Below are 23817 nucleotides of genomic sequence, written 5' to 3' on the forward strand. Positions count from 1 at the left end.
GCCAGAGAGAAAGAGGAAGAAGGACTAAGGCTTAGGGGTGCCTCCTTGTCTGGATTCTGACACACATGACCTCACATGATTAAGTTCCCAATATTTTCAGAATTTAAAAATGTCTGCTATACTGGTGGGAGAAGTGCAAACTGGTGCAGCCACTCTGGAAAACAGTATGGGGGCTCCTCAAAATGTTAAAAATAGAACTACCCTACAATCCAGCAATTGCACTACTAAGTATTTGCGTAAAGAATACAGAAATGCTAACTCAAAGGGATCCATGCACCCCAATGCTTATGGCAGCATTATCTACGATAGCCAAATTATGGAAACAGCCCCAGTGTCCATCAACTAAAGAAGGGATAAAGAAGAGCTGGTATGTATAGTCAATGGAATATTACTCAGCCATCAAAAAGAATGTGATCTTGCCATTTGCAACAACATGGATGGAGCTAGAAAGTATAATGTGAAGTGGAATAAGTTAGAGAAAGACAAATGCCATATGAACTCACTCATATGTGGAATTTAAGAAATAAACAAGCAAAGGGGGGCAAAAGAGAGAGAGGCAAACCAAGAAACAGACTCTTAACTATAGCAAACAAACTGATTTATTACTGGAGGGGAGGCGGGTGGGGGAGGAGAGAATTAGGTGATGGAGATGAAGGACCGCACTTGGCGAGATGAGCACCGGTGGTGTATGGAAGTGCTGAATCACTACATCGTACACCTGAAATTGATATTACTCTGGATGTTAACTAAGTGGAATTTAAATAAAAACTTTAAAATGTGTGCTATATGGCATATGTAGATGTACAATGGAATAACAGATTCCCAGGAGCAGGCAACATTTATTAATCTTACATTTGCATAAGAAGCTTATGGAAATATAACAAATCACCACATCAGTGAGGATCTTTTTAGTTCATGCTTCAGACATACTTCCAAAAGGCACGGAAACACGCAGTGTGCTACACTTCCCAGGGAAAAGCTCTCATGGGCATAAGCCAGCATCCCTTTCTGCGGGAGATGCTATGAGTGGCTCACGCAACGCCTCTCAGTCCTGCTCTGGTGCTTTCTTGTTGCAGAGCCTAGAATGTTCAGATCTGTCATTTCCAGACTTCTTCGCAGCTTCAGCTCGGGATGCGGCCTGGGTTCTGCCCCGCAGGCTTGTTCTTTGGGAAGGGAGGGAATGGGTGGTAAGAGGCTGACAGGGAGAATGGCACATCTTGCCAGCATGGTGCTGGAAGTCTTCAGCTCTTCTGGGGCAGCAACGGGGACGCTTTGGTGTCAGATCTTGAGTGTCACAGGTGCTGAGGGGAGGTAACATGCAGGGGACCTTCTGCCACACACCTGGGCATTTCTCTTGGCTGCTGCTTTTCCTGTCTTTGTAGCATCCAGACGTTGGCCTCAGGTCTTGGAGATTCTGTAAGCTACCTAAAACCCTCTAAAAAGTCCTTTTCATCAGAAACAAGCTAGACGAGCTCCCTAATGTACACCAGTTCCATATCAGACTTTACATAAACATTGCTCTACATTCAATGGTAAAATTTTATACCATTTATTTTATCATGGACTGACAAATTTTAACAATTTGAAGCTAGATATACTTTCTTGGGATAACTTAGATGAGGAATCAGTTAATCCCAAATAACATTGGTTTAAATGAGATAGAAGTCTTCCACTTGACTTTGACGCAGTAGTTTTAGCGTAAGTAATCCAGGGGAAAGCTGGCAGCGTCTGGGACCCAGGGTCCTTCCGTTTGGTTGCTCTGCCCCTCCTAGGATGTTGCCTAGGGAAAATATCTGCATGGCTCACACAATTTTCCACTAAGTTCCTAAAAGGGTATTTTTCCATGGGGCAGTTTGGAGGGCAGCAGAATGGCACTGAGACTTTCCCAGACAGTTCCTCCCCATGAAGGACCGGTGCACCAGGACAGCCTGTGGCCACCAAGTTGGCTCCCTGCCTGCACAGGCACAGTTCCTAGACTGGGTCAGTGCAGTTTTTCTTCAGAAGCCTTAATCCCTGTGTCCCCAAGTCTCCTTCGCTCTGAAGTGTCTTTCCAGGTGGGGTTGTGTTAAGCTACATGTAACTGAAACCTCCCCAGAACTGGGGTTATTTTTCTCACCGCAGATCACGAGGTAAGTAGCCTGAGCTGTAGTAGCATTGGGATGCCGTTCTCCAGACCATTTTTCTTTTTAATGCTAAGACACCTATACCGACTCCAGTCTCTCCCTTTCACCTGCCATACAGGAACAAAAAAGAAGGAAGCAAACAGAAAAGGATAGTCCTCTTTACAGGAAAGCAAAACTTACCTGGGAATCCCTGGCAGGCACCTGCTTACATCTCCTTGACCAGAACTATGGCACGTGACCATACCAAGCTATAAGGGAGGCTAGGATTAATTAGGGGCATACATGGCTGTGCCAAACTTATTTCTCTTGCCTTCTTTCTGGGATTTTAAGTCCTGTGCTGCCTTTTGTCCAGTGTCTAAAAACTGGCGTTTCGTATATTTTGTCCAAAATGCTAATTGTTTAAGACTGGAGACTATTGGGGCACCTGGGTGGCTCAGTCAGTTAAGCGTCTGCCTTCGGTTCAGGTCATGATCCCAGGGTCCTGGGATCCAGCTGCACGGCGGAGCCAGCTTCTCCTACTCCGCCTGCTTGTGTGCTCTCTCTCTCTCTGTCAAATAAATTTTAAAAATCTTAAAAAAAAAAAAAAAGACTGGAGTCTATCTAGGTCCAATTTCTCCATCTTGACCAAATGTGTAGAATGGTCCTGAGACGCATTCTCAAAACACTTAATAACCCCAAAAACGTAAGTTTAAAAGGGCAACAAAAAAGATAAAGCATCAAAAATAAACCTCTCGGGGTGCCTGGGTGGCTCAGTTATTAAGCGTCTCTCTTCGGCTCAGGTCATGATCCCAGGGTCCTGGGATCGAGCCCCACATTGGGCTCCCTGCTCCACTGGCAGCCTGCTTCTCTCTCTCCCACTCCCCCTGCTTGTGTTCCCTCTCTCGCTGGTTCTCTCTCTGTCAAATAAATAAAATTAAAAATCTTAAAAAAAAAAAAAAAACCTCTCAAGAAATGAGGAATAGCCATGTGGAAAAAAAAAAAATCTCTAAATGCTCCAGAGGTATACAAAGGTGTTAACAGTGGAGCAAATGAAAAGACCCACCATGATCTTGAAAAGGAAGCCTAAAGCATAAAGACAGCAATTCTCTTTAACCCCAACATTGAACATGGATTTAATAAAACACTAACAGGATTTTGCTGTTGTTGTTCTAGGCTTTAGAGCTTAAACCAATTTTGAAGTTCCAGTGGAAAAATAAGCAAGAACCATGAAAACTTTGGGAAAAGAGAGTAAAAACAGAACTAATCCTACCAGATATTAAAGCAATAAACTATAATTATTAAAACAAATGGCACACGGGGGCACCTGGGTGGCACAGCGGTTAAGCGTCTGCCTTCGGCTCAGGGCATGATCCCGGCGTTATGGGATCGAGCCCCACATCAGGCTCCTCCGCTGGGAGCCTGCTTCTTCCTCTCCCACTCCCCTGCTGTGTTCCCTCTCTCGCTGGCTGTCTCTATCTCTGTCAAATAAATAAATAAAATCTTAAAAAAAAAAAATGGCCCACGCATAGGTAGATTAGTGCAACAGCAGAGAAAATCCAGAAGTAAGTCCAAAAACATACAGAATTTAGGAGATGATCAAATTGGCACCTCAGGTTCAAGAGGAAAGGACAGATTATTCAAAACATGGTGTTAGGCCAAGTAAGTGTCATCTAAAAAGAAAAATTTGTGTTCATATCTCATATATTTCATTGAAATAAATTTCAACTGGATCAAAGATTTATATGTGGGAAAAAAAAAACCCAAACCTTTAAAGTACTACAAGAAACCAAGTGAGAATTCTTTCTTTTTAAGATTTATGTTTTTATTTTAGAGAGAGAGAGAGAGGAAGTATGTGAGCAGGGGGAGGGGCAGAGGGAGAGGGAGAGAGAGAATCCTTAAGCAGACTCCCTGCTGAGCGCGGAGCCCGAGCAGAGCTCAGTCCCAGGACCCTGACCATGACCTGAGCCAAAATCAAAAGTCGTACACTCAACAGACTGAGCCACCCAGGTGCCCTGAGTAACCATGTGAGAATTCTTATGGTACCTCAGAACAAGGAAGATCTTTCTAATTGTGACATAAAACTAAAATCACAAAAAAGATCGTTAGGTTTGACAAATTAAAATTATTTTCATGCCAAAACCATTACAAGAAGTCAATTGGCAAAGAGCACACTAGAAAAAAGATTTAAAACACCTATCACAAAAAAAAGTGAACTTCTCAAATATATAACCTATTCCTACAAATCAGTAAAAAGAACAAAGGATACACACAATTCAACAGAAAAAGAACTAAAAATGACCATCAAAAAGATGCTGAACCCTATTCACAATAAGAAAACGGCAATTTTCACCCACTGATTTGCAAAGATCAAAAACTTTGATAATAGATTGCATTGGTGAGAGTATAAGGAAACAACACTCTTTCCATACCAGTACAAGTTCTGAGGAGGGCAATTAGAAACCCCACTCGCAAATGCACAGACCTTTCACCTAGCAACGTCACTCCTAGCAATTTGCCCTTCAAATATATTCACACATTTAGGAAATGATTTATGTAAAAGGTTATTCATCTCAATATTGTTTGTAATAGCAGAAGACTGGGAACAACCCAAATGTCCACCAACAGAGGTCTGTCTAAATAAATTATGGTCAGCTAAAGGAATCCACGAGGACCGGGAGAGAAATGCCTACGTATTTTAATATGTGCTCATCTTCAGGATATCTTTTTAAAAGATTTCATGTATTTATCTGAAAGCGAGAGAGCGCACAAGCAGTATGAAGGGCAGAGGGAGAAGGAGATTCCCCACTGAGCAGGGAGCCTGATGCAGGACTCGATCCCAGGACTCTGGGATCATGACCTGAGCCGAAGGCAGATGCTTAACCGACTGAGCCACCCAGGCGCCCTCATCTTCAGGATATCTTGTTATGTACAGAAACAAATTCACGATCCCGGTTGTGGTGGGAGAACCAGGGAGCCGAGAGGAGTGGGGAGGAGACTTCATTGTTACTCATCTGTACATGGTCCAAATATTGAACCCTGAGAATATACTTCCTATACAAACATCTAATCGAGAAAAGCCCTACTACTGGTCATATTTTACAGATAAATAGAACTCTCAAAAGGTTGAGGAGCCAAGAGAAGTAATGAAATGCCTTTATATTACTCTAATTCTATGGAATGAAGGACCAACATGAAAATTTAACTGTTGTTTTAATTCTTAAAGCATGTTCCAGGACTTCAAGAAAAATACACAAAATCTTCCGTAACTAAATTATTTAAAAGTGTAAGTATCTAATAGCATTAGAGTATAAAAATTAATAATTTTAAATGAGAAAAACGTTTCATCTAACTCAAACAGTTGAAAAGGAAATGACAGATCACAGGAATCAAAATTTTGGTATAGGCAAATGAAAGCATTACAATAATACAAAATGTAGGACTAAAAACATTCATTTTAAGAACATCTAGCTCCATCCGCGAGCGCGGACTGTAACCCTAGGGAAGAACCATACTACTTCAGGAAATTGCATTTCTGACCTTGACCTTATCAACTTGTATTTAGTCTCCAGGTCCTCGGGATTTTAACCCTGACACATCTCCAATCCATATTCTTCTGCCAATGTCCCAGTGAAAGCTTTCTGTAGGCTCGTATGCTAAACTAACTGGCCATCACAGCTCCATTCCTACATACCCTTCTCATGGCACTGCTATTTCTAGCATGAATCTCATGGTCCCAATCACCACCTTGCTACAACACTTTCACTAGTTACCCAAAGCTCAAATGGTTTCATGTGGCTATTCCTTTTTTCCCTCCCTTCTTCAAAATTCCTTTCCCCCCAAATGTGGAAATTGCCTATTTGATCTTTTTTTTTTCTTTTTTCTTTTTTGTAACTGGTCCTGGGCTGGGCATCAGACTCTAGCCAGGCCAGTAACAGTCCATGCCAGAAATTTTGACTCAGGACTCACAATCCGTTCATTTCTCTTTGAATGTCTGAGGCACACAAAAGTTCAGAAGCAGTCAGCGGCCACATTTTCTGCCAACCGAACTAGAAAAGGGGAGAGAAATCCAGTTATAAAAAAGAAAGAATGAAGATGTGCAGAGAGGCTTAAGCCCAGAGTTAGGAAACCGAGTGCCCAATCCCAGCTCTTGCGTCCAGCTGCATCCTTGTCCTGGAGTCCCATAGGATGAGTCAGACTCCTCTCAATAAATCCCCCCTAGTAAGCTGGTTCAAACAAGAGTTTGATTCCTGCACCCAAGTCAGTCCTAATCCCCCCTTACATACGGCAACACAACACAACGTGGCGGCTCAACCACAGCCTGTCTTGAGAGCCTCACTTCCCACTGTTCTGACCACCTAGCTCTTCATTCCCCTGCACTCACTCCCCTGCATCAAAGTCAAAGCAGGGCTCCACGCTCTGTGCTCATTGTCCTAAGTATTCGGCTCCCTGATTACATTTACCATATTATATTGTAGAATTCCCACTTGTTTATATATTATTTTGTAAGTTCTTTAAGGACATCGTCATATTCATTTATGTAGCTCAGTGCCTAACACAACTGGAAAACACATGTGGGCCCTTGACAAATGTTTGATAAATCAGGTTATTCCAATCAATTAACTCTTGCCACACAGGCTCTAGCAAACTTGCCCTCAAAAGACTTGACCAACTTATTATCTTAATATCTGAAGGAAGCAGTCTTTCATGAATAATATAATTTTGTGTTTGAGCAGAAGGGTAACTTAATGGGAAATAAATGAACTGGGTAAAGCAGTATCAACCTCAGGGGCCCAAGCCCCAGTCCACACTCTCCTAAATGGCCTGAATCAGTAACGTGAAGATAGAAATTGCAATCTTAGACCTACAACGTAATTCCTTCCCTCTTGTCATACATTTTATAATTATTCATTTTGTTTGTTTTACCTCTAAATCTAGAGATGTCAACCACTCTTCCAGTGTTTCTGTTTGCCCTGAAGTACTCGTAAACACGCTGATTACTCAGTCACGCAAAGGAAAAGCCTACCCTTATCAGCTAATTTTAATATTTAGGTTTTTTTCCTGAAAAGTTCTTTAACCCCAAATGTATTTCCAAATAGATTTGTTTGTTTCTAATGTATTATACATTACCTGGAAGCCAGAGGGGAAAAAAGATTTTTTTGTTTTACTCTGTAATCATCCTAATAACCAAACAAAGGGAATGAAACATAATTTCTTTATGGCAAAGCTGGTTTATTGAACGTCATAAAGGAAACGTTACAATGACACTATTCCACAATGAAACTATTAAACTTTAGATTTCAGGAGGAAACATATTAGCAATATACTGTCAATAAAGCATCATCATTAATAGCTAACTAAATTAGACTCTGGATTAGCTTCCTTCAGTTGTTTTCAAACTAAGACTTTCCCAAAATATATCTGATGTTTTCAATTAAGGGTTACGATTAAAATAAATTCACAAAGGAGTTACAAAATGTGTGACTTGTGCTTTAAAAATTTGTAATTATTTGTTTTATAGCCACCATTCTGGAAGTGATTTCTCAACTATGAAGTGTTTTATGAATATTTTGGAAAATATCTAAAACTTTTATCTCCATTCAAATGATAAGTATACTTTTAAAAAATAAAAAACATATGTAGAAAAAATTAAAACAGTAAATCATTACAAATGAGATAAAAATATTTTAAAATTAATAAATATTAAAGTGAAAAAATAAGTTCACAGAACCGTAAAGGATACCTATGTTACGTTCTTATAAAAAGAAACAAAGTTAAATTATTTTTTTAACCATTATTAACAGCACTTAAAAACATAAATGTGCTTGGAAAGTTTGTAAACTTTCTTCCCACACTTTAGAATAATGTTTTAAAAGCAATAAACAGATTCCCTTCTTTAAAAAACTGCTACACCCACCACAATTAGCACAGTTGTCCCTGTTTTACTATAAAAATAGCTACAAATCAACAATTTAAATTCAAACCATTTTTAATTCTAGCATAAGAAAAATGGATTAATCTTCCCCAAACACAGATAAAGCCAAATTCTTTTTCCTTAAGCTCTAATATTTAAAACTGAATAATTATTTCCTATAATTATTTCTTTTGGTTCATTTAATAGCATTATCATGTTTTTATAATTAAGTCATCCAATAAGAATCACCATGATGATTAAACAAAAATTCTAAACTAGATTACATATTTAATTGATTTCCCACATTCTGAAAATATTATAAGTATAATCATCTTTTGGCTTAATTACCTCTAAAATTATCAAGGACAGCAATCTACCAGAATTAGTGAATGTGCACACTTCAGTTAAAGTTCATGGCTTACATTCCATTCACATAATAGCTTTGTATGCAAGCTTGCTATTTTCTATGTGCAAAGTCTTAAATTCAAAATAAATGTATTTAGGGTAAGAAACTTCTTGAACTACTCTTCACACCCCTGAGGGAGAGAGACAAGGTATTTTCTTAGTATCTACTTTATTTTTCATACTGAGGAGCAATAGCTTGTTGTGACCATAAAATTTAAAGATTTTAAAAACTGATACGCTGTAACAGAATACTATCACAGAAATATATGTAGACTCCTAGGAATTAGAGGTATGCCTTCAGAGCTACAATCCAAACAGAAGTTGATTTGTTAATTCAACCTTCAGTCATTAAATTGACTGACTGTGGGGGAGAGCAAGAGAGACTATGCCAGACACACAGCTTGAAATTACTAAAAGCTAAGAACGGGTCTCCTGTGGTAGCCAGGAACCACATTTACCGATTTTCCCTCAAGTTACAACTCCTCCGATGCTTTCAATTGCTTTTTCACTAAAGATATCAAAATAAAATATAAAGCACCTTATTATGTCGCTTGATTTATAATAAAGTCAGACTTACTTTTGCATATTTTAATAGAATTTGGTAAGAAAACAGTTCAAATTATTTTTCTAAAAATAACAATGACTTCTGTAGATCTGAATGATATATTAATTAGAAATACCAAGCATCTGGAATCATTGGAAGTCATTCTTTATGCACGGAGAACCAGAAAATATTCTATGCCTTCTCCCCACACTGGAACTAAATACCGTCTTGGCTCTCAAATGTACCAATAATAATGCAATACATCAAAAATACAAAGAAAGAACTCTAGGGAGAGGCAAATACCAGTTTTGTCCTATTGAGAACACTTCCCATTCAAAGGACATACCTAGTAAGTATGTCCTAAACCCTTAAACCTTTTTTTCAATCCCAGGACCCAGGATTGAACAGCCATTTACTCCTGAACACCATCTTGCTCTCATGTGAAGCCTCCTTCACTGGGCTCTCAATGGGAAGATGTTCGACTCATCCTACCTTTACTTCGTTTTCAACTTCACGTGAAAACCAACTTTTTCCCTGTGTTGTCACAATGACAAATGTAATTAAGTAGATACAAAATACAAAAATTAGCATGACAATGATAAATAGTAAAATGTCAGGATGATCCTTTATATTTGAGATTAAATCTTATGACTTATCACTGTCATACTTCAAAAGTATTTCTTTAGTCAAAATGAGACAGTATAAGGAAGACTGTTACTTAGCACCAGCATGTCACTGCAGGCTTTGGTTCAGGCTTCAGAATAATTCCGTTATCAGGGGGTTGACTAAGCATTAATGGTTTGTGGCTCTTAAGTTTATGAGCCAAGGTCATAAATATAGCCTCCACGTGGTCATTATCATTGGGGTTTTTCGCAGAGGTTTCAAACAAAGGCATACTGTGAGTGTCAGCAAATTTTTGTGCCAAGTCTGTAGGTACTTGAATGGCACTTCTCAAGTCACATTTATTTCCAACGAGAATCCGTGGTATGTCACTGGCTAGCAAATGTTGTTTGCATTCTTCTATCCAAGATGGCAGGCTATGAAAACTAGCCATGTTGGTCATGTCGTACACAAAGACAACGGCATGGACGTTTCTGTAATAGTGCTGTACCATGCTCTTTCTAAATCGTTCTTGTCCTGCTGTGTCCCATAACTGGATCTGAAAATGAAAAAAAAGAGAGAAAACTGAAAATTTCATTCTAATTATACATACTGAAAATTTGAATCAATTGTGCATGGTCTTTAGTACTTCTTCACTTAAATTACTTTGTTCCCTTCCATGACGCCTTTTCGGTGTAATTTATGGGATCTGGACTTCATGATACTATAGTTACCTCATAATTAATGCAAGTGTCAGAACCAATATTGCAGTTCAGCACTTAAATTTCAGTAAGTTAAATCTGTTTGGATAAAATTATGCCTCAAAAACTGATTTTAAAATATTAAATTGGGGCACCTGGGTGGCTCCGTCAGTTAAGCGTCTGCCTTCGATTTGGGTCATGATCTCAGGGTCCTGGGATCGAGCCCCAAGTCAGGCTCCCTGCTCACTGGGGAGTCTGCTTGTCCCTCTCCCTCTCCCCCTGCTGCTCTCTCATTCTCTCTCTCAAATAAATAGATGAAATTTTTTTTTTAAACTATTAAAAATAAATAAAATATTAAATAAAAACATATCAGGTTTTAACAAACATGTTAAGCATTTAATTCCTTTTTTTTAAAAGATTTTATTTATGTATTTGAGAGAGAGAGAGAGAGAGAACACACAAGCAGGGGGAACGGCAGGCAGAAAGAGAGGGAGAAGTAGGCTCCCCACTGAGCAAGTAACCCAACACAGGGCTCAATCCCAGAACCCTGAGATCATGACCCAAGCAGAAGGCAGCTGCTTAACCAACTGAGCCACCCAGGCACCCCAACTAAGTGTCTAATTCCTATAAATTTGGTTACTATATGCCCTTCTCTACCTTCTATTAGACTAATTTAAAACAGTAGACTTAGGACAGATGCTAGAAGTCATTAGGTCTAGTACCCAAATATATATATAGATATTCTATGAAATCCCCCTTGAAAATCTTAAAAGGCTAGAAAATCACTTATTTAACTTAAACATCTCTACCAACAAGACTATTCCAATATCTCCTAATTGAAATATAGGGGCGGCGGGGGTAAGGAAAATAATATCTAAAGCTAAATATAAGTCACGTGTTATGATTCTCTTAAAACACTGAATTACCCTGCCTTTGTTTGCTTCCTAAAAGAGTTAAGTGATGAGGGTGGAAAAGACTAGAGGTAGATCTGCTTAGATAACTTTTGACTGAAAGACTTGTACTATTTATATAAATTCAGACTATGGACTAGAAGCCTAAACTGATGATCTTTCACAGAGTGACACAGAAGTAGAGGGAAATGAGGGGATTCTGTAGATCGCCCACAAAGTAAGTAGGATATAAGATATGTGCTCAGAGTATAGCAGCACATGGTAAGTACTCAATTAAGATGTAATAAATGAATAATACATTTTGAAAAATGTGATTAGAGGTGAAAATATTGGTCACCAATCTCTTCCATGGTACCTTAATTAAAAAAAATTTTTTTTTAGTAATCTTTGCACCCAATGTGGGGCTTACACTCACAAACCCAAGATCAAGAGTTGCATGCTCTTCTGACTGTGCCAGCCAGGCACCCCCATGACCGTAAATTTTATCAACTCTGATTTTTTGTTTTTGGTAGTTCTTTTTAAGACCCAATCTCTCCATTTTCTTAATATTCTCCCTTTCTTTCTAATTAACATAAACTAAATTCTGCTCCAGGCTGAAATATAAAATACTATACAAACTTGATCTCTCAGGCTCTCCTGGAACTAAGGGAGGCCAAATGACATAGTTCTAGCCAATAATTCGTACACAGTCTTTCAGTGGGGTTTTCCAGGAAAACTATGGATACCTGATTTTAAAAAGATAGAGCATCTGTCACATGCCTTTTGCACCTCTCTCACCACACCCTTTCTGCCTGGAATGGGATATAATGGCTGGAGGTTCAGCAACCATCTTATGAGCATGAAGAAGAAAGCCACACACAAGAATGGCAGAAGTCCACATAAACCTGGAATCCTGCTGACAGGGTACCATCACATAGACTGCTGCCTCTGGTCTCCTTATAACATGAGAAAAATAAAACCTTACATGGTTAAATCATTAAAATCGAATTTCTCTTACCTGTAGCTGAATGGCCTCCTAAAATTACTTAACCATGCACACTGTTTAAAACCTTTACCCTAGGGGCGCCTGGGTGGCACAGCGGTTAAGCGTCTGCCTTCGGCTCAGGGCGTGATCCCGGCGTTGTGGGATCGAGCCCCACATCAGGCTCCTCTGCTATGAGCCTGCTTCTTCCTCTCCCACTCCCCCTGCTTGTGTTCCCTCTCTCGCTGGCTGTCTCTATCTCTATCGAATAAATAAAAAAAAAAAAAAAAAAAAAAAAAAAAACCTTTACCCTTACACTCACATTTACTCGCTAAATCATAAGGTTTTGCCTCAATGCCTTCCTAGAAACCACATCAAAAAATAAATTATTATAAAATATTCCCCTTGTGAGGTAAGCAATATAAATGGCAGATAGGCCATAAAGACTCAGTATCATATAAATCAGAGATAGAAGCAAATAGTTGTCAGCAAAGCAAACTAAGAACTACTAACATCTAACACTATTTAAATCAACAAATATTAATTCAATGCCTACTATGTGCCATAGGTGAAGCTAGGCCTTAGCTTCTTCAACAGTGAAAGTAAAATTTAGTTTCAGACCCTATAAAATAAGCACTCATAGACTAGCTACACTGAGTATGCAAAGCGCTAATAAAGTAAGTGTATAATTCTTTAGAAATACAACTTTCCTTTACAAAAATACAACTTTTTTACCCCAACTAACAGGTTAAGAATAAAAACACTCAACATACAATTAAAAATGCTCCTATAGATATCAAAGCATATTACACAAAGCTACAATAATGAAGACTGTGTGTCACTGGAATAAGATTAGACATATAGAGCAACAGAACAAAATTTAGAGTCCAGAAATAAATTCATATATCTGTGTTCAACTGATTTTCTACAAGAGTACTGAGAAAATTCAATAAGGGAAAGAACAGTTGTCTTAACAAATGGTTCTGGGACAACATACAAAACATGAGGTTGGACCTCCTACCTCACACCATATATAAAAACTTATTCAAAAAGGATTTAAAAAACCCTAAATTTAAGAGCTGAAACTACAAAATTCTTAGAAAACATAGGGATAAATATTTCTGACCACTGGGTTAGACAACAGTTTCTAATATATGATATCTAAAGCACAATCAAAGAAAAAATAGATAAACTGGACTTCATCAAAATTAAAAATGTTTGTGTTTCAAAGAATATTATACCAAAAGTCTTTTCACAGAATGGGAGAAAATACCTGCAAATAATATCTGATAGGGGTCTACCATTCAAAATATTTAAGACCTCCTATAACTCAATAGTAAAAGGACAAATAAACCAATCAAAAACTGGCAAAGAATCTGAAAAGCATTTCTCCAAAGAAAATATACAAATGGTCAACAAGCACATGGCAAGAGGCTCAACATCATTAGCCATCAAGGATATGCAAATCATAAACAAACGAAATACCACTTTACACTCACACCAGGACAGCCATTAAAAAAAACAAAAAAGTTGGACAATAACAAGGGTTGGCGAAGATGTAGGAAAATTGGAACCTTCATACTCCGCTGGTGGGGATGTAAAATGGTGCAGCTACTTTAGAAAACAGGCAGTTCCTCAAAAAGTTCATCAGAGTATGTCTTATGCACAAAGGAATAACGTACTGATACATGCTACGACAAAGGTGAACTTCCAAATACACTCCGTGAAAGAGGCCAGACATATATTCTATGGTTCCATTTATATAAGGTATCCAAAATAGAGAAATCCATATACATAGAGCACAGATTTGGTGGTTGCCAGGGCTGGGGGATGGGGAGAAACTGCTGAATGGGTGAGGGGCTGTACTGTGGAGTGATGGAAATATTTTGAAACTGGATAGAGGTGTGGTTATACATTTTGAATCTACTGAATGCCATGGAATTGTTTACTTTAAAATAGTTAATCTTATGTTATCTGAATTTCACTTCAATAAATTGTTTAAAAACAAAACAAAACAGAACAGAGTTGCAATACGACCCTAGTAATTCCCCTCCCAGGTATGGACCTGAGAGAATCGAAAAGATAGGTTCACACAAAAACTTGTACCCAAATGTTCATAGCAGCAGTATTCATAATAGCTAAAAGGTAGAAACAACCGAAATATCCATCAACTGATGAAGGAATAAGCAAAATGTATGTCCATATAATGGAGTACTGTTCAGCCATAAAAAGGAATGAAGTACTGATACATGCTACAACATGGATGAATCTAGAAAACATTATCTTAAGTGAAGGAAGCCAGACACCACAGGCCACATATTGTAAGATTCTATGTCTACGAAATGTCCAGGATAGGCAAATCCAGAGACAGAAAGCAGACTGGTGGCTGCCAGGGCTGAGGGAAGGGGAGGAATGGGGAGCAACTGTTAAAATGAGTATGGGGTTTCTTTTTGGAGTTCTGGAATCAGATAGTGATGATAGTGAATATACTAGACCTTGTGAATATACTAAAAACCACTAAATTGTATATTTTAAAAGGGTAAATCTTATGGTATGTGAATTATATCTGTTTTTTAGAGTGATAAAAAAAAAAAACCCACTCCAAACTGTATCTTTAACATTTAGAAAGATATTTGGGGAATAACTTGGATGACCTATATAAAAGCTGTCCAAAGAAACTGGAGCGGATCTTCTTTCTCTCTCTCTTTTTTTTTAAAGACTTTATTTATCTGTCAGAAGAGAGAGCACAAGCAGGGGCAGCGGCAGGCAGAGGGAGAAGCAGACTCCCTGCTGAGCAAGGAGCCCGATGTGGGACTCGATCCCAAGACTTTGGGATCATGACCTGAGCCAAAGGCAGACACTTAGCTAACTGAGCCACCCAGGCATCCCAAGATCTTCTCTCTTTTAATAACATTTCCTGTACGTCAGGTATGCAAAAACCATTTCATCAATGAAGATTGATTAATAATGTTTTAAGCAAAGAATATAAGTTAAAAATAAATAAATGAAAAGCACACAAGGAAATAATACCAAATAACCATGGCTGTCTTTAAGGCAATTTCCCCCTTTAGTTCTACTTTTCTGTTTTCCATAACAACTAACCACTTCTTCTATAAAAACAAACTAAACTTTAAAAAAAATAATAATTACACAGAATTTAGACCTGCCTCAAAGAACTGCAAAAGTCCCCAATAAAAGTGGTGATGATGAGGCTATTTATCCATAAGAAAACTGCTTGTTTGTTTTAGGATAGGACAGATTCACCAATACCTGGCTTTCAATCAATCCTGTTCAGAACTATGCATTCTACCCTATTAAGACTTCCAGGAAGGGGGGCGCCTGGGTGGCGCAGTCTTTAAGCATCTGCCTTTGGCTCAGGGCGTGATCCCAGCATTCTGGGATCGAGCCCCACATCAGGCTTCTCCGCTAGGAGCCTGCTTCTTCCTCTCCCACTCCCCCTGCTTGTGTTCCGTCTCTCGCTGGCTGTCTCTCTCTGTCAAATAAATAAATAAAATCTTTAAAAAAAAAAAAAAAAGACTTCCAGGAAACAAGAACTATGAAATAGTAACTCTTCACACTCTACCGGAAAGCTGTAAAAGTAATGACTAAGTTAATGAGGCATTTACAAAGGAGTATTTATTTATTTAAAGATTTTATTTATTTATTTGTGAGAGAGAGAGAAAAAGAACACAAGCAGGGGGAAAAGCAGGCCAAGCAAGGAGCCTGATGCAGGACTCGAACCCAGGACCCTAGTTAAGCGTCTGCCTTCAGCTCAGGTCATGATCCCCGGTGTCCCACAAAGGTGTATTTAAAAAGCAGCTTCAAAATTTCACTGACAGAATTACTGAAACAGTGAAGGCTCAGGCAAAAAAGGCACACCACCATGCTGTCTGCAACCTTCGGGCCCGGATGGGACACTGAGGCGAGGGCAAGGGGCCTGGGGACGAGCAGAGAGACTCAGCAAAGAAAGGACAGGACAAATGATAAACACTGTCAGCCATAAAAGGCAAGAGAAAACTTTGATCAAAAGACAGAGAGACAGATAGGGATATACTCAGTGGAGAATAAACCCCATGATAGCTTAGAAAAGTCCTAAGGTTTAGCTATGAGTAGAGTGACACACAGTGCTTGCAAAAGGAGAATAATACTTTGGAACCTAAGGAAGTGACATGCCTTTGTCTAGTTAAATTAGGAAGTGTTTTCAGAGCAATTTTTCCCAATTTAATCATGTTTTATGAAAAATGGCTAATGCATACTCCCATAGATATTACCTCCATTTTACACATAAGGACAACATAAAATATACTTCAATAATTTTTCACAAATCTCTATTTTTTTTTTAAAGATTTTATTTATTTATTCGACAGAGATAGAGACAGCCAGCGAGAGGGAACACAAGCAGGGGGAGTGGGAGAGGAAGAAGCAGGCTCCCAGCAGAAGAGCCTGATGTGGGGCTCGATCCCATAACGCTGGGATCACGCCCTGAGCCGAAGGCAGATGCCTAACCGCTGTGCCACCTAGGCGCCCCCACAAATCTCTACTTTAAATTCTAATACGAAGTTCCAGCAAAAATGGCAACCTAGCTATTTGCTAAATCCCAACAGTAGATTCCTATTGTTGATGAAATCTTAGTAGTTTTATGACCAAAATTAGAAATGATCTGGCTATACTGACTTAATACTATTTTCGCTTGACTGAAAATGATAAAGGTATTAATCCAAATGATCTTTTGCATCAGCTATCAAATTTCCATTAGTTTCCCTTATCACCTCAATTCTGGATTTCCAGAGTAGCCTACCAATTGATCTCCTTGTTTCCATACATTCAATATGTATCCCCTGAGTACTACCAGTTTAGAAACTGAGTTATCTAGATACTCAGAGAAGTCTACGGCATTACTAGACATGGATCCTGCTGAGTGAGACTGAACAAGACTTAATAAAAGAGGTAGAGACACCTACATAATACAGTGAGTTAAGAGGTCATTTAAAGGCTCAGGTAAGGTGCTGAAGGGAGTTCATAGAAGGAAGAAATAGAATAGAAAAGGAGGGATGGGATATTTTTGATAGACACACTGAGTTTAATAAGGAAGAATTACATGTGGTGAGATATGAGCAGAGAATATTCCAGGCAGAGTGAGGCACGCAAGGGGAAACACAGGGATCGGCAAATAAGCAGCTAGAAAATCGGGGACTTGAAGGAAATTAATGGGAAAAAAAGTTTAAAAAAGCAGTCTAGAGCAAGATGAAGGAAGTCCTACATTAATTTTTAAAAGTTGGAATTTTACAATAGAATGGAGAACTACCTAGGGCAACTGAGACAGGGGACATTAATCTCCCTAAAGTGCAACACTAATCTGGCATTTTGGCAACAATGTACCAAACAGGCCCACTGAGGACTGGGGGTAAGAAATGAGCTGAGCTGCCGCAACAGTTCACGGGGAGGTAAGAAAGACCTGAACTAGGATTTTGAAGAAAGGATGGATGAAAGAATCGTGCATGTAGAGAACCAGCTGGATTTAGGTACAAAAAGAGACGGACGAGGCCTTGAGGATAAGGAGGACACCATCATGACAACCTAGGTGATGTGGAGAGAAACAGGAGAAGTAGACTGGCCAGGGAAGATGAACTCACTTCAGACATTCAAGGCAAAGGAGGGATTATCCAAATAGCATGTCTAGAAGACAGCAGGAAATGCAGAATGAGGAGGAGAGGGGCAGGCTAAACAAAGATGAGGAAGGTATCTTCACGGATTGACAGCTGACATCAGGAGACTGCCAAAGGAGAGAGTGTAGATAGAAAACCAGGTCCAGGGGCAGACTAGTCTCACTCTAGACTCATTCTCAATTGCTGCCACGTTTATCTTCCTAAAACACTCGGACTTTTTACCCTGCATACAAAATAAAGCCTAGACTCTTCAGCTTTGTTTTCCAAACTCTTCACAAACGTTGCTACCAGCACCTTCACATTCTTGCCACTTGCCATCTTTCCACAGGAACCTCTGAGCCTGTCGAGCATCCTGCTGATTCCTCCTCAGAAGAGGCCCCTCAGCTCTGCCCTCCCTCTGTGAGACTCCACCTAGCGCCCCAAGCACAAAGGATTCCTCCACCCACACCCACGCAATAACCTGACACTCATCCATCGCCTGGTTTTGCTGGTCATCTTTTTAGGTATAGAAATCTTCTCCCAATCTGGGACAGCGATTCACCTGTGCACTGTATCAGGGTCAGCCAACTTCTTCTGTAAAGGGTCAGAACAGTGACTATCTTGGGCTCCGGGGGCCTACCAGTGTCTGTCAGAGCTACTCGACTCTGCCAGTGTGACGCAAAGGCGAACACAACGTGTGAACACAGGAGCACTACAGTACTTCATTTATAAACACTAAAACGTGAATTTCAATAGCTTCCACCTGTCATGAAATCACATTCTTATGATTTTCCCCCCAACCACTGAAAAATGTAAAAATCTTTTTTAGCTTGCAGGCCATATAAAAACAGGCAGCAGGCCATATTTGGCCCTCAAGCTTGGTTTGCCAACCCCTATGATGTATCGTAATTCTTTGTGACCAACAAAAATGTCATCTTTCCTGTAATTACTCATTAAATATTGGTTCTACCCATGGAGGGGAGAAGTGTTCTGATTATGTTCCTTTACTTAATATTAACGTCTTGTATTTAACATGGCAAATGTCATACCTCTACAGTTGATAAGTAAGCCATCCCAATGTACAAATAGAAACTCCTGACCCCTAATGAGCAGATGGATTAACTGCAACATGAGGCTTTAATTATTCTGTTGGTGTCTGACACTGTAAAATGCTTGTATGAGAGGAATATAGCTAGTTATGATGGGGATACACATACAAGGAAGGACCATAAGGATTAGGGTTGAGAGGCTTAATTTAAAAATCAAATGTGTTTTTATTTAAAGAATTCATTTTATAATTTTATTCAACTTCCAAAATTCTGCAAATTAAGATTTCCCTTTTTCAACCATACATATATAGTACTTAGGAACAGATGAACAAATATAGACTTTGCTACACTTCATAAAACATTTTAACTGATTCTGAAAGGGCACTGCCCTAAGACATGCTCTCTGAAAAACTTCCAGTCCACAATTAAAAACATTTAACATGGGGCACCTGGTTGGCTCAGATGGTTAAGTGTTCAACTCCTTATTTTGGCTCAGGTCATGATCTTGGGGTGGTGGGACAGAACCCCAAGTCCAGCTCCCTGCTCAGTGCGGAGTCTGCCTGAGATTCTCTCCCTCTGCTCCTCCCCCTCACTCACATGTGTGTGTCCACATGCTCTCTCTCTCAAATAAATAAATCTTTAAAAAAAAAAAATTTAACACAATACCTCACCTTAACCAAACAAGTAAAAATAATGTCTAGAATGTCATTTTATTACTAACGTAACATAAAGCTTTCCAGCTTTCACTTTAAGATGAAAAATAAAAAGACATGTTATTTCAGATTAGGCTAAAAATTTTCCAAAGAGAAAATACGTATGAACATTTCAGCAGCACTTAAGATGTATTACAGGTTAACAAAGAAAAAGCAGAAGCAGGACATGGAAAAAAGCTCTTCCATATTCACTTCAATTTTTTTTTTTAAGACACTACAGTTTTTTTTTTTTTTTTAAAGATTTTATTTATCAGAGAGAGAGAGAGCACGCATATTCAGGGGAAGGGGCAGAGGGAGAAGAAGCAGACTCCCCACTAAGCTGGGAGCCCGATTGGGGGAGGGGCTTGATCCCAGGACCCTGAGACTACCACCTGAGCCAAAGGCAGACATTTAACCAACTGAGCCACCCAGGCACCCCTAAAAATAGTTTTTTAAAAAAATGTCCTGGGGCACCTGGGTGGCTCAGTCGCTTAAGCACCCTACTCTTGATTTCGGCTCAGGTCATGATCTCAGGGTCCTGAAATTCAGCCTTGAGCCCTGAGCCCTGTATCAGGCTCGGCGCTTAGCGGGGAGTCTGCTTGAAATTCTCTCCCTCTCCCTCTCCCCCCACTCACCCACTCTTATATAAATAATTAAATCTTTAAAGTAAAAAGTCTAATACATAATGTATGACTGTTTTGGAATGTTTTTGTTTCTTAAAACTTTGTGCAAAAAAAATGTCCAGTGTAGTCATATCTTTTCTACTACAGAAATCTCAGAATATTTCTGTTAGAGTCTTTTCAAAAACAATAGAAATCTTTCAAGTCTTAAAAGCTGGAGGTACAAGTCAATGGCTAAGGCCTTACAAGAAAAAGAAACTCAATACCCAGTCTCTACCAACCAAACAGGTTAGGTCTAAAGCTCAGGAGGGATAATCCCAGGAAAAAATGTTTTCTCCTTACTGCTCTCAATCAGAAGAGTGATCTCTGGGCTCCCAGATTCATCATATTTATGGTTCTGGCTTACTTATCACTGCCAGAACTTACCCCAGTAGTTAAGTATTCAGCTTAGATATTAGACATGTTTTATATTTTTTCAATGTAGATATCTCTTAAATTTGCAACTGATACATCTGAGATGTTCAAGTACAAATGGCAACCCAGAGGTAGGTAAAGGAGGAAAATCCGAACTTCTCCCCAGCCTCCATTACCTCTACTTATTTCTTTAAAATCATGCTTTTAGGGGCGCCTGGATGGCACAGCGGTTAAGCGGCTGCCTTCGGCTCAGGGCGTGATCCCGGCGTTATGGGATCGAGCCCCACATCAGGCTCCTCCACTATGAGCCTGCTTCTTCCTCTCCCACTCCCCCTGCTTGTGTTCCCTCTCTCGCTGGCTGTCTCTATCTCTGTCAAATAAATAAATAAAATCTTTAAAAAAAAAATAAAAAATAAAAAAATAAAATAAAATCATGCTTTTAGGGTAATTCTCTCACCTTCAGCTGTCTGCTTATGCCCTACTTTATCTCTACTTGACACTTTGGGTGCACAGCCACAGAAATAATGGCGCCAAAGAGGAATAATGATGCTAAGCCACCAACGAAGAAGAATCTTCCTAAGACTACCAATTATGAACCAGGTGCTTCATATATGTTCTTATGAAATCCTCTCATTTAATCTCATCTAATCTCATATGGTATTATCATCCCAATTTTTTCACAAAAGAAAAGAGTCTCTGAAAGATTAAAGAACCTGCCTTAGGACTAGAGTAACCAACAACCCCAATTCGTCTAAGGCTGAGAGGGTGCCTGGGATGTGGGACTTCCAGTTTTAAAACTGGGAAAGTCTTGGGCAAAACTGGTCACCCATCTAAAGACACACAGCCCATCCTTACCCTTTCATAGGTTCAAATTTGAGCCAAGTCAGTTGGGCTCCAAAGCCCATGCACTTTCTCCCTGGACTCCTGCTTCTCCCAAACTAACCTCCTTCTCAAACCTGAGAAGCCCCATTATTTCCCTCACCCTAAGGATTCTGGCCCTAACCTAATTCTGATGAAAAAGATTCAGTCTCTTCTTATCTATCTTTTCCTCTGTAATAATATACAGATCTTTCTTAACTCCCTAATACGGAGTACCCAAAGGACCACCACTGGCAGCCTGAGTGGAATGATAAAAGATTAAAATAAACACTAAGCGGCAAAAGGGCCTATAGAAGGCTGATTTCTTTTCAACCCTATTTCTCCTTTACATCATTAGCATTTAAGCCCCTTTAGGGATGGGGGGGAGGGCAGTGGTTGGAGAACTAAAAAATAAATTGTTCTTGCCTCAAGGATGTGAGGGTAGGAATGAAGAAATGAGTCTGCTATTCCCCCCACAGGGGGGCAGAGGTAAAGATGAACATCCTAATTTAAAGCAAAAAAGTAAACACAGTATAAGGAAGGCAGAGCTTTTCCTGGGGTCTGCGTGTTTTAAGGGGTATCAGCCAATGGCTACAGACGTAGTGGTGGTCTGGAATGAAGAAGTGTGTCTACGGTTTATACCAGCAGAAGGTCTCAGTCCTGTCATTGCTCCTCATTTTCATATGTACCCATTCCAACCCCTCAGAACCCCAATTTTGGCCTTGGGCCTACTACCTTCTCCACTATTACTGCATCCCTAGTCTCAGGAGCCACCAGTAAGAATTAAGAATTGGGAGAGGGTGGCGCTAGGAATGTGCTTTCGGCAAACAAGGTAGGAACTATCAATGTATAGAATGTTTCTGCAGGAAAACAGATTTTTCTAAACAGCTCATGTCATACAGAAACTTCTGCAGCAAAACTACATGCAAGAGAACACCTAACTACTTCCTCAAAGGGAGTAAGGTTTTACTTCCACAATATCTAGGGCAGTGCTCAATTGTTTAATAAATAATATTAATTAAGTGTTTTCCATGCTTGAGAAATGCCACTGTTTTTTCCTTCGGCCTTACTTCACTGACTCCTAACACATGAGACACTGTCAATAAGTCTGGATACCTTCCACACTCTGCTACTCAAAGTGTGGTTCACGGACTAGTTGCGTCTGCGTCACCTGCGACCTTCGAAATTAGAATCCGCGTTTAAACAACAACAAACAAGTTGCCCGGATAAATCGCGGGACATTAAAGTTTGTGGAGCACTGTCTTGTAAGTTTGCTATATATAAATCCTTCCAATCCCCAGCTCCAATTTCTACATCAGCTTGAGAAAAGACGGAGCGCACACGTTGTACAGGGCCAGCGATTAACCCACGTTGGGGTTGGGACCTGGCATCCCAAGGCACCCTTCCTCCCCTGACAGTCCCCCCTCCGCTCACCTTGATGCGCTCCCCATCTATCTCCACCGCACGTTCTCGGAAATCCACCCCGATAGTAGCCTCGGTGCGGTCAGGGAAACGGCCGGCGCAGAAGCGGTAGGTCAGGCACGTCTTGCCCACATTGGAGTCACCGATCACGATTATCTTGAAGATACGGGAGCGAGCCGGAGGCAGAAATACGGAAGCCCCTGACACCGCACCGCTGGACGAGAAGCTTGCCTCGAGAGACGACTCCATCTCCGATGCCATTCTCCGGACCCGCCCCAAACTGAGGCGGAGGAAAGGAGACGCGAAACACTGAAAAATTACGCCACCTCGAGCGCGCGCGCCCGGCCCGCCGGCTCGGCTGCGCAATGTTGCAGGAGCCACCGCCCTCCAGCCCGGCAGCGCGCGTGCGCACCTTCCCGCCCCAGGGTAGCGCAGGTGTGGCGCCCCCCAGCCGCGTCCCGCCGCTCCTCCCACCTGGCCCGCGGCTCCACCCCGCCGTCGTTCCCGGCCGCACCAGGCTACCTGCAAAGGCACGGGAGCTGCTCGGGGCTTGACGGCGGGTGCGGGCGGCCCGCCTGCAGAGCGGCCAAGCAGAGCGCCCCAGGCCCGGCACACCGGCTGGCTCGGCCTCGCCACGTCCAAGGCTCCCGCCCTCCGAAGGAAGCCGCGCAATCACTCTGGGGGCGGGGAGAGAAAGGCAGCTGGAAGGAAGGAGGTACCACCGGGCAGTCTCTCGCGAGACGGCCGAAGAGCCGCCTTAAACGGGGGCGTGTGCCTGGTGAGGGGTCTTAAGGTTCGGAAGGCTGGGATGTAGGGTTCGGCTCCGTTGTCGACGTTGTCGGGGGGGTCCCCGGACTTGCAGATGGAAGCGGATTCCCTTGGCTTGCAGCCAAGGACTGCGGAGTCGGCTGTGCCCCCCGCCTCCTCCGGGCTCTCTGGACCCCGGGAGTTGGGACAGCGACAAGGACCGTAGGGGGTGGGG

At 40.7% G+C, this 23817-nt stretch overlaps 1 protein-coding gene across 2 annotated transcripts; it reads right to left on the reverse strand.

Annotated features, from left to right (window-relative positions):
- Window positions 1-7314: 7314 nt before the first annotated feature.
- Window positions 7315-23526, reverse strand: RAB33B (RAB33B, member RAS oncogene family). 2 transcript variants are annotated; one of them, XM_034661591.1, is made up of 3 exons: window positions 23310-23526; window positions 22848-23115; window positions 7315-10121 (listed from the first exon to the last, which is right to left on the reverse strand). In XM_034661591.1, the coding sequence occupies exons 2-3, from the start codon at window positions 23094-23096 to the stop codon at window positions 9681-9683; spliced, it is 690 nt and encodes a 229-aa protein (XP_034517482.1). In that variant the 5' UTR covers window positions 23097-23115; window positions 23310-23526; the 3' UTR covers window positions 7315-9680. The 2 variants fall into 2 exon arrangements, with proteins under 2 accessions (XP_034517482.1, XP_002916180.1); XM_002916134.4 differs by having other exon boundaries at window positions 23358-23525.
- Window positions 23527-23817: the final 291 nt, after the last annotated feature.

Source organism: Ailuropoda melanoleuca, chromosome 5 (assembly GCF_002007445.2).
Source record: "Ailuropoda melanoleuca isolate Jingjing chromosome 5, ASM200744v2, whole genome shotgun sequence".
NCBI classification, from domain to species: domain Eukaryota; kingdom Metazoa; phylum Chordata; class Mammalia; order Carnivora; family Ursidae; genus Ailuropoda; species Ailuropoda melanoleuca.

Bases quoted from the DNA above. Each gene is read 5' to 3' on its own strand.
- RAB33B (XM_034661591.1), bottom strand. From the start codon at position 23,096: ATGGCATCGGAGATGGAGTCGTCTCTCGAGGCAAGCTTCTCGTCCAGC. The intron at 10,122-22,847 runs GTGAGCGGAGGG...TTTCATTTTCAG, and splicing joins TAGATGGGGAGCGCATCAAG to ATCCAGTTATGGGACACAGC.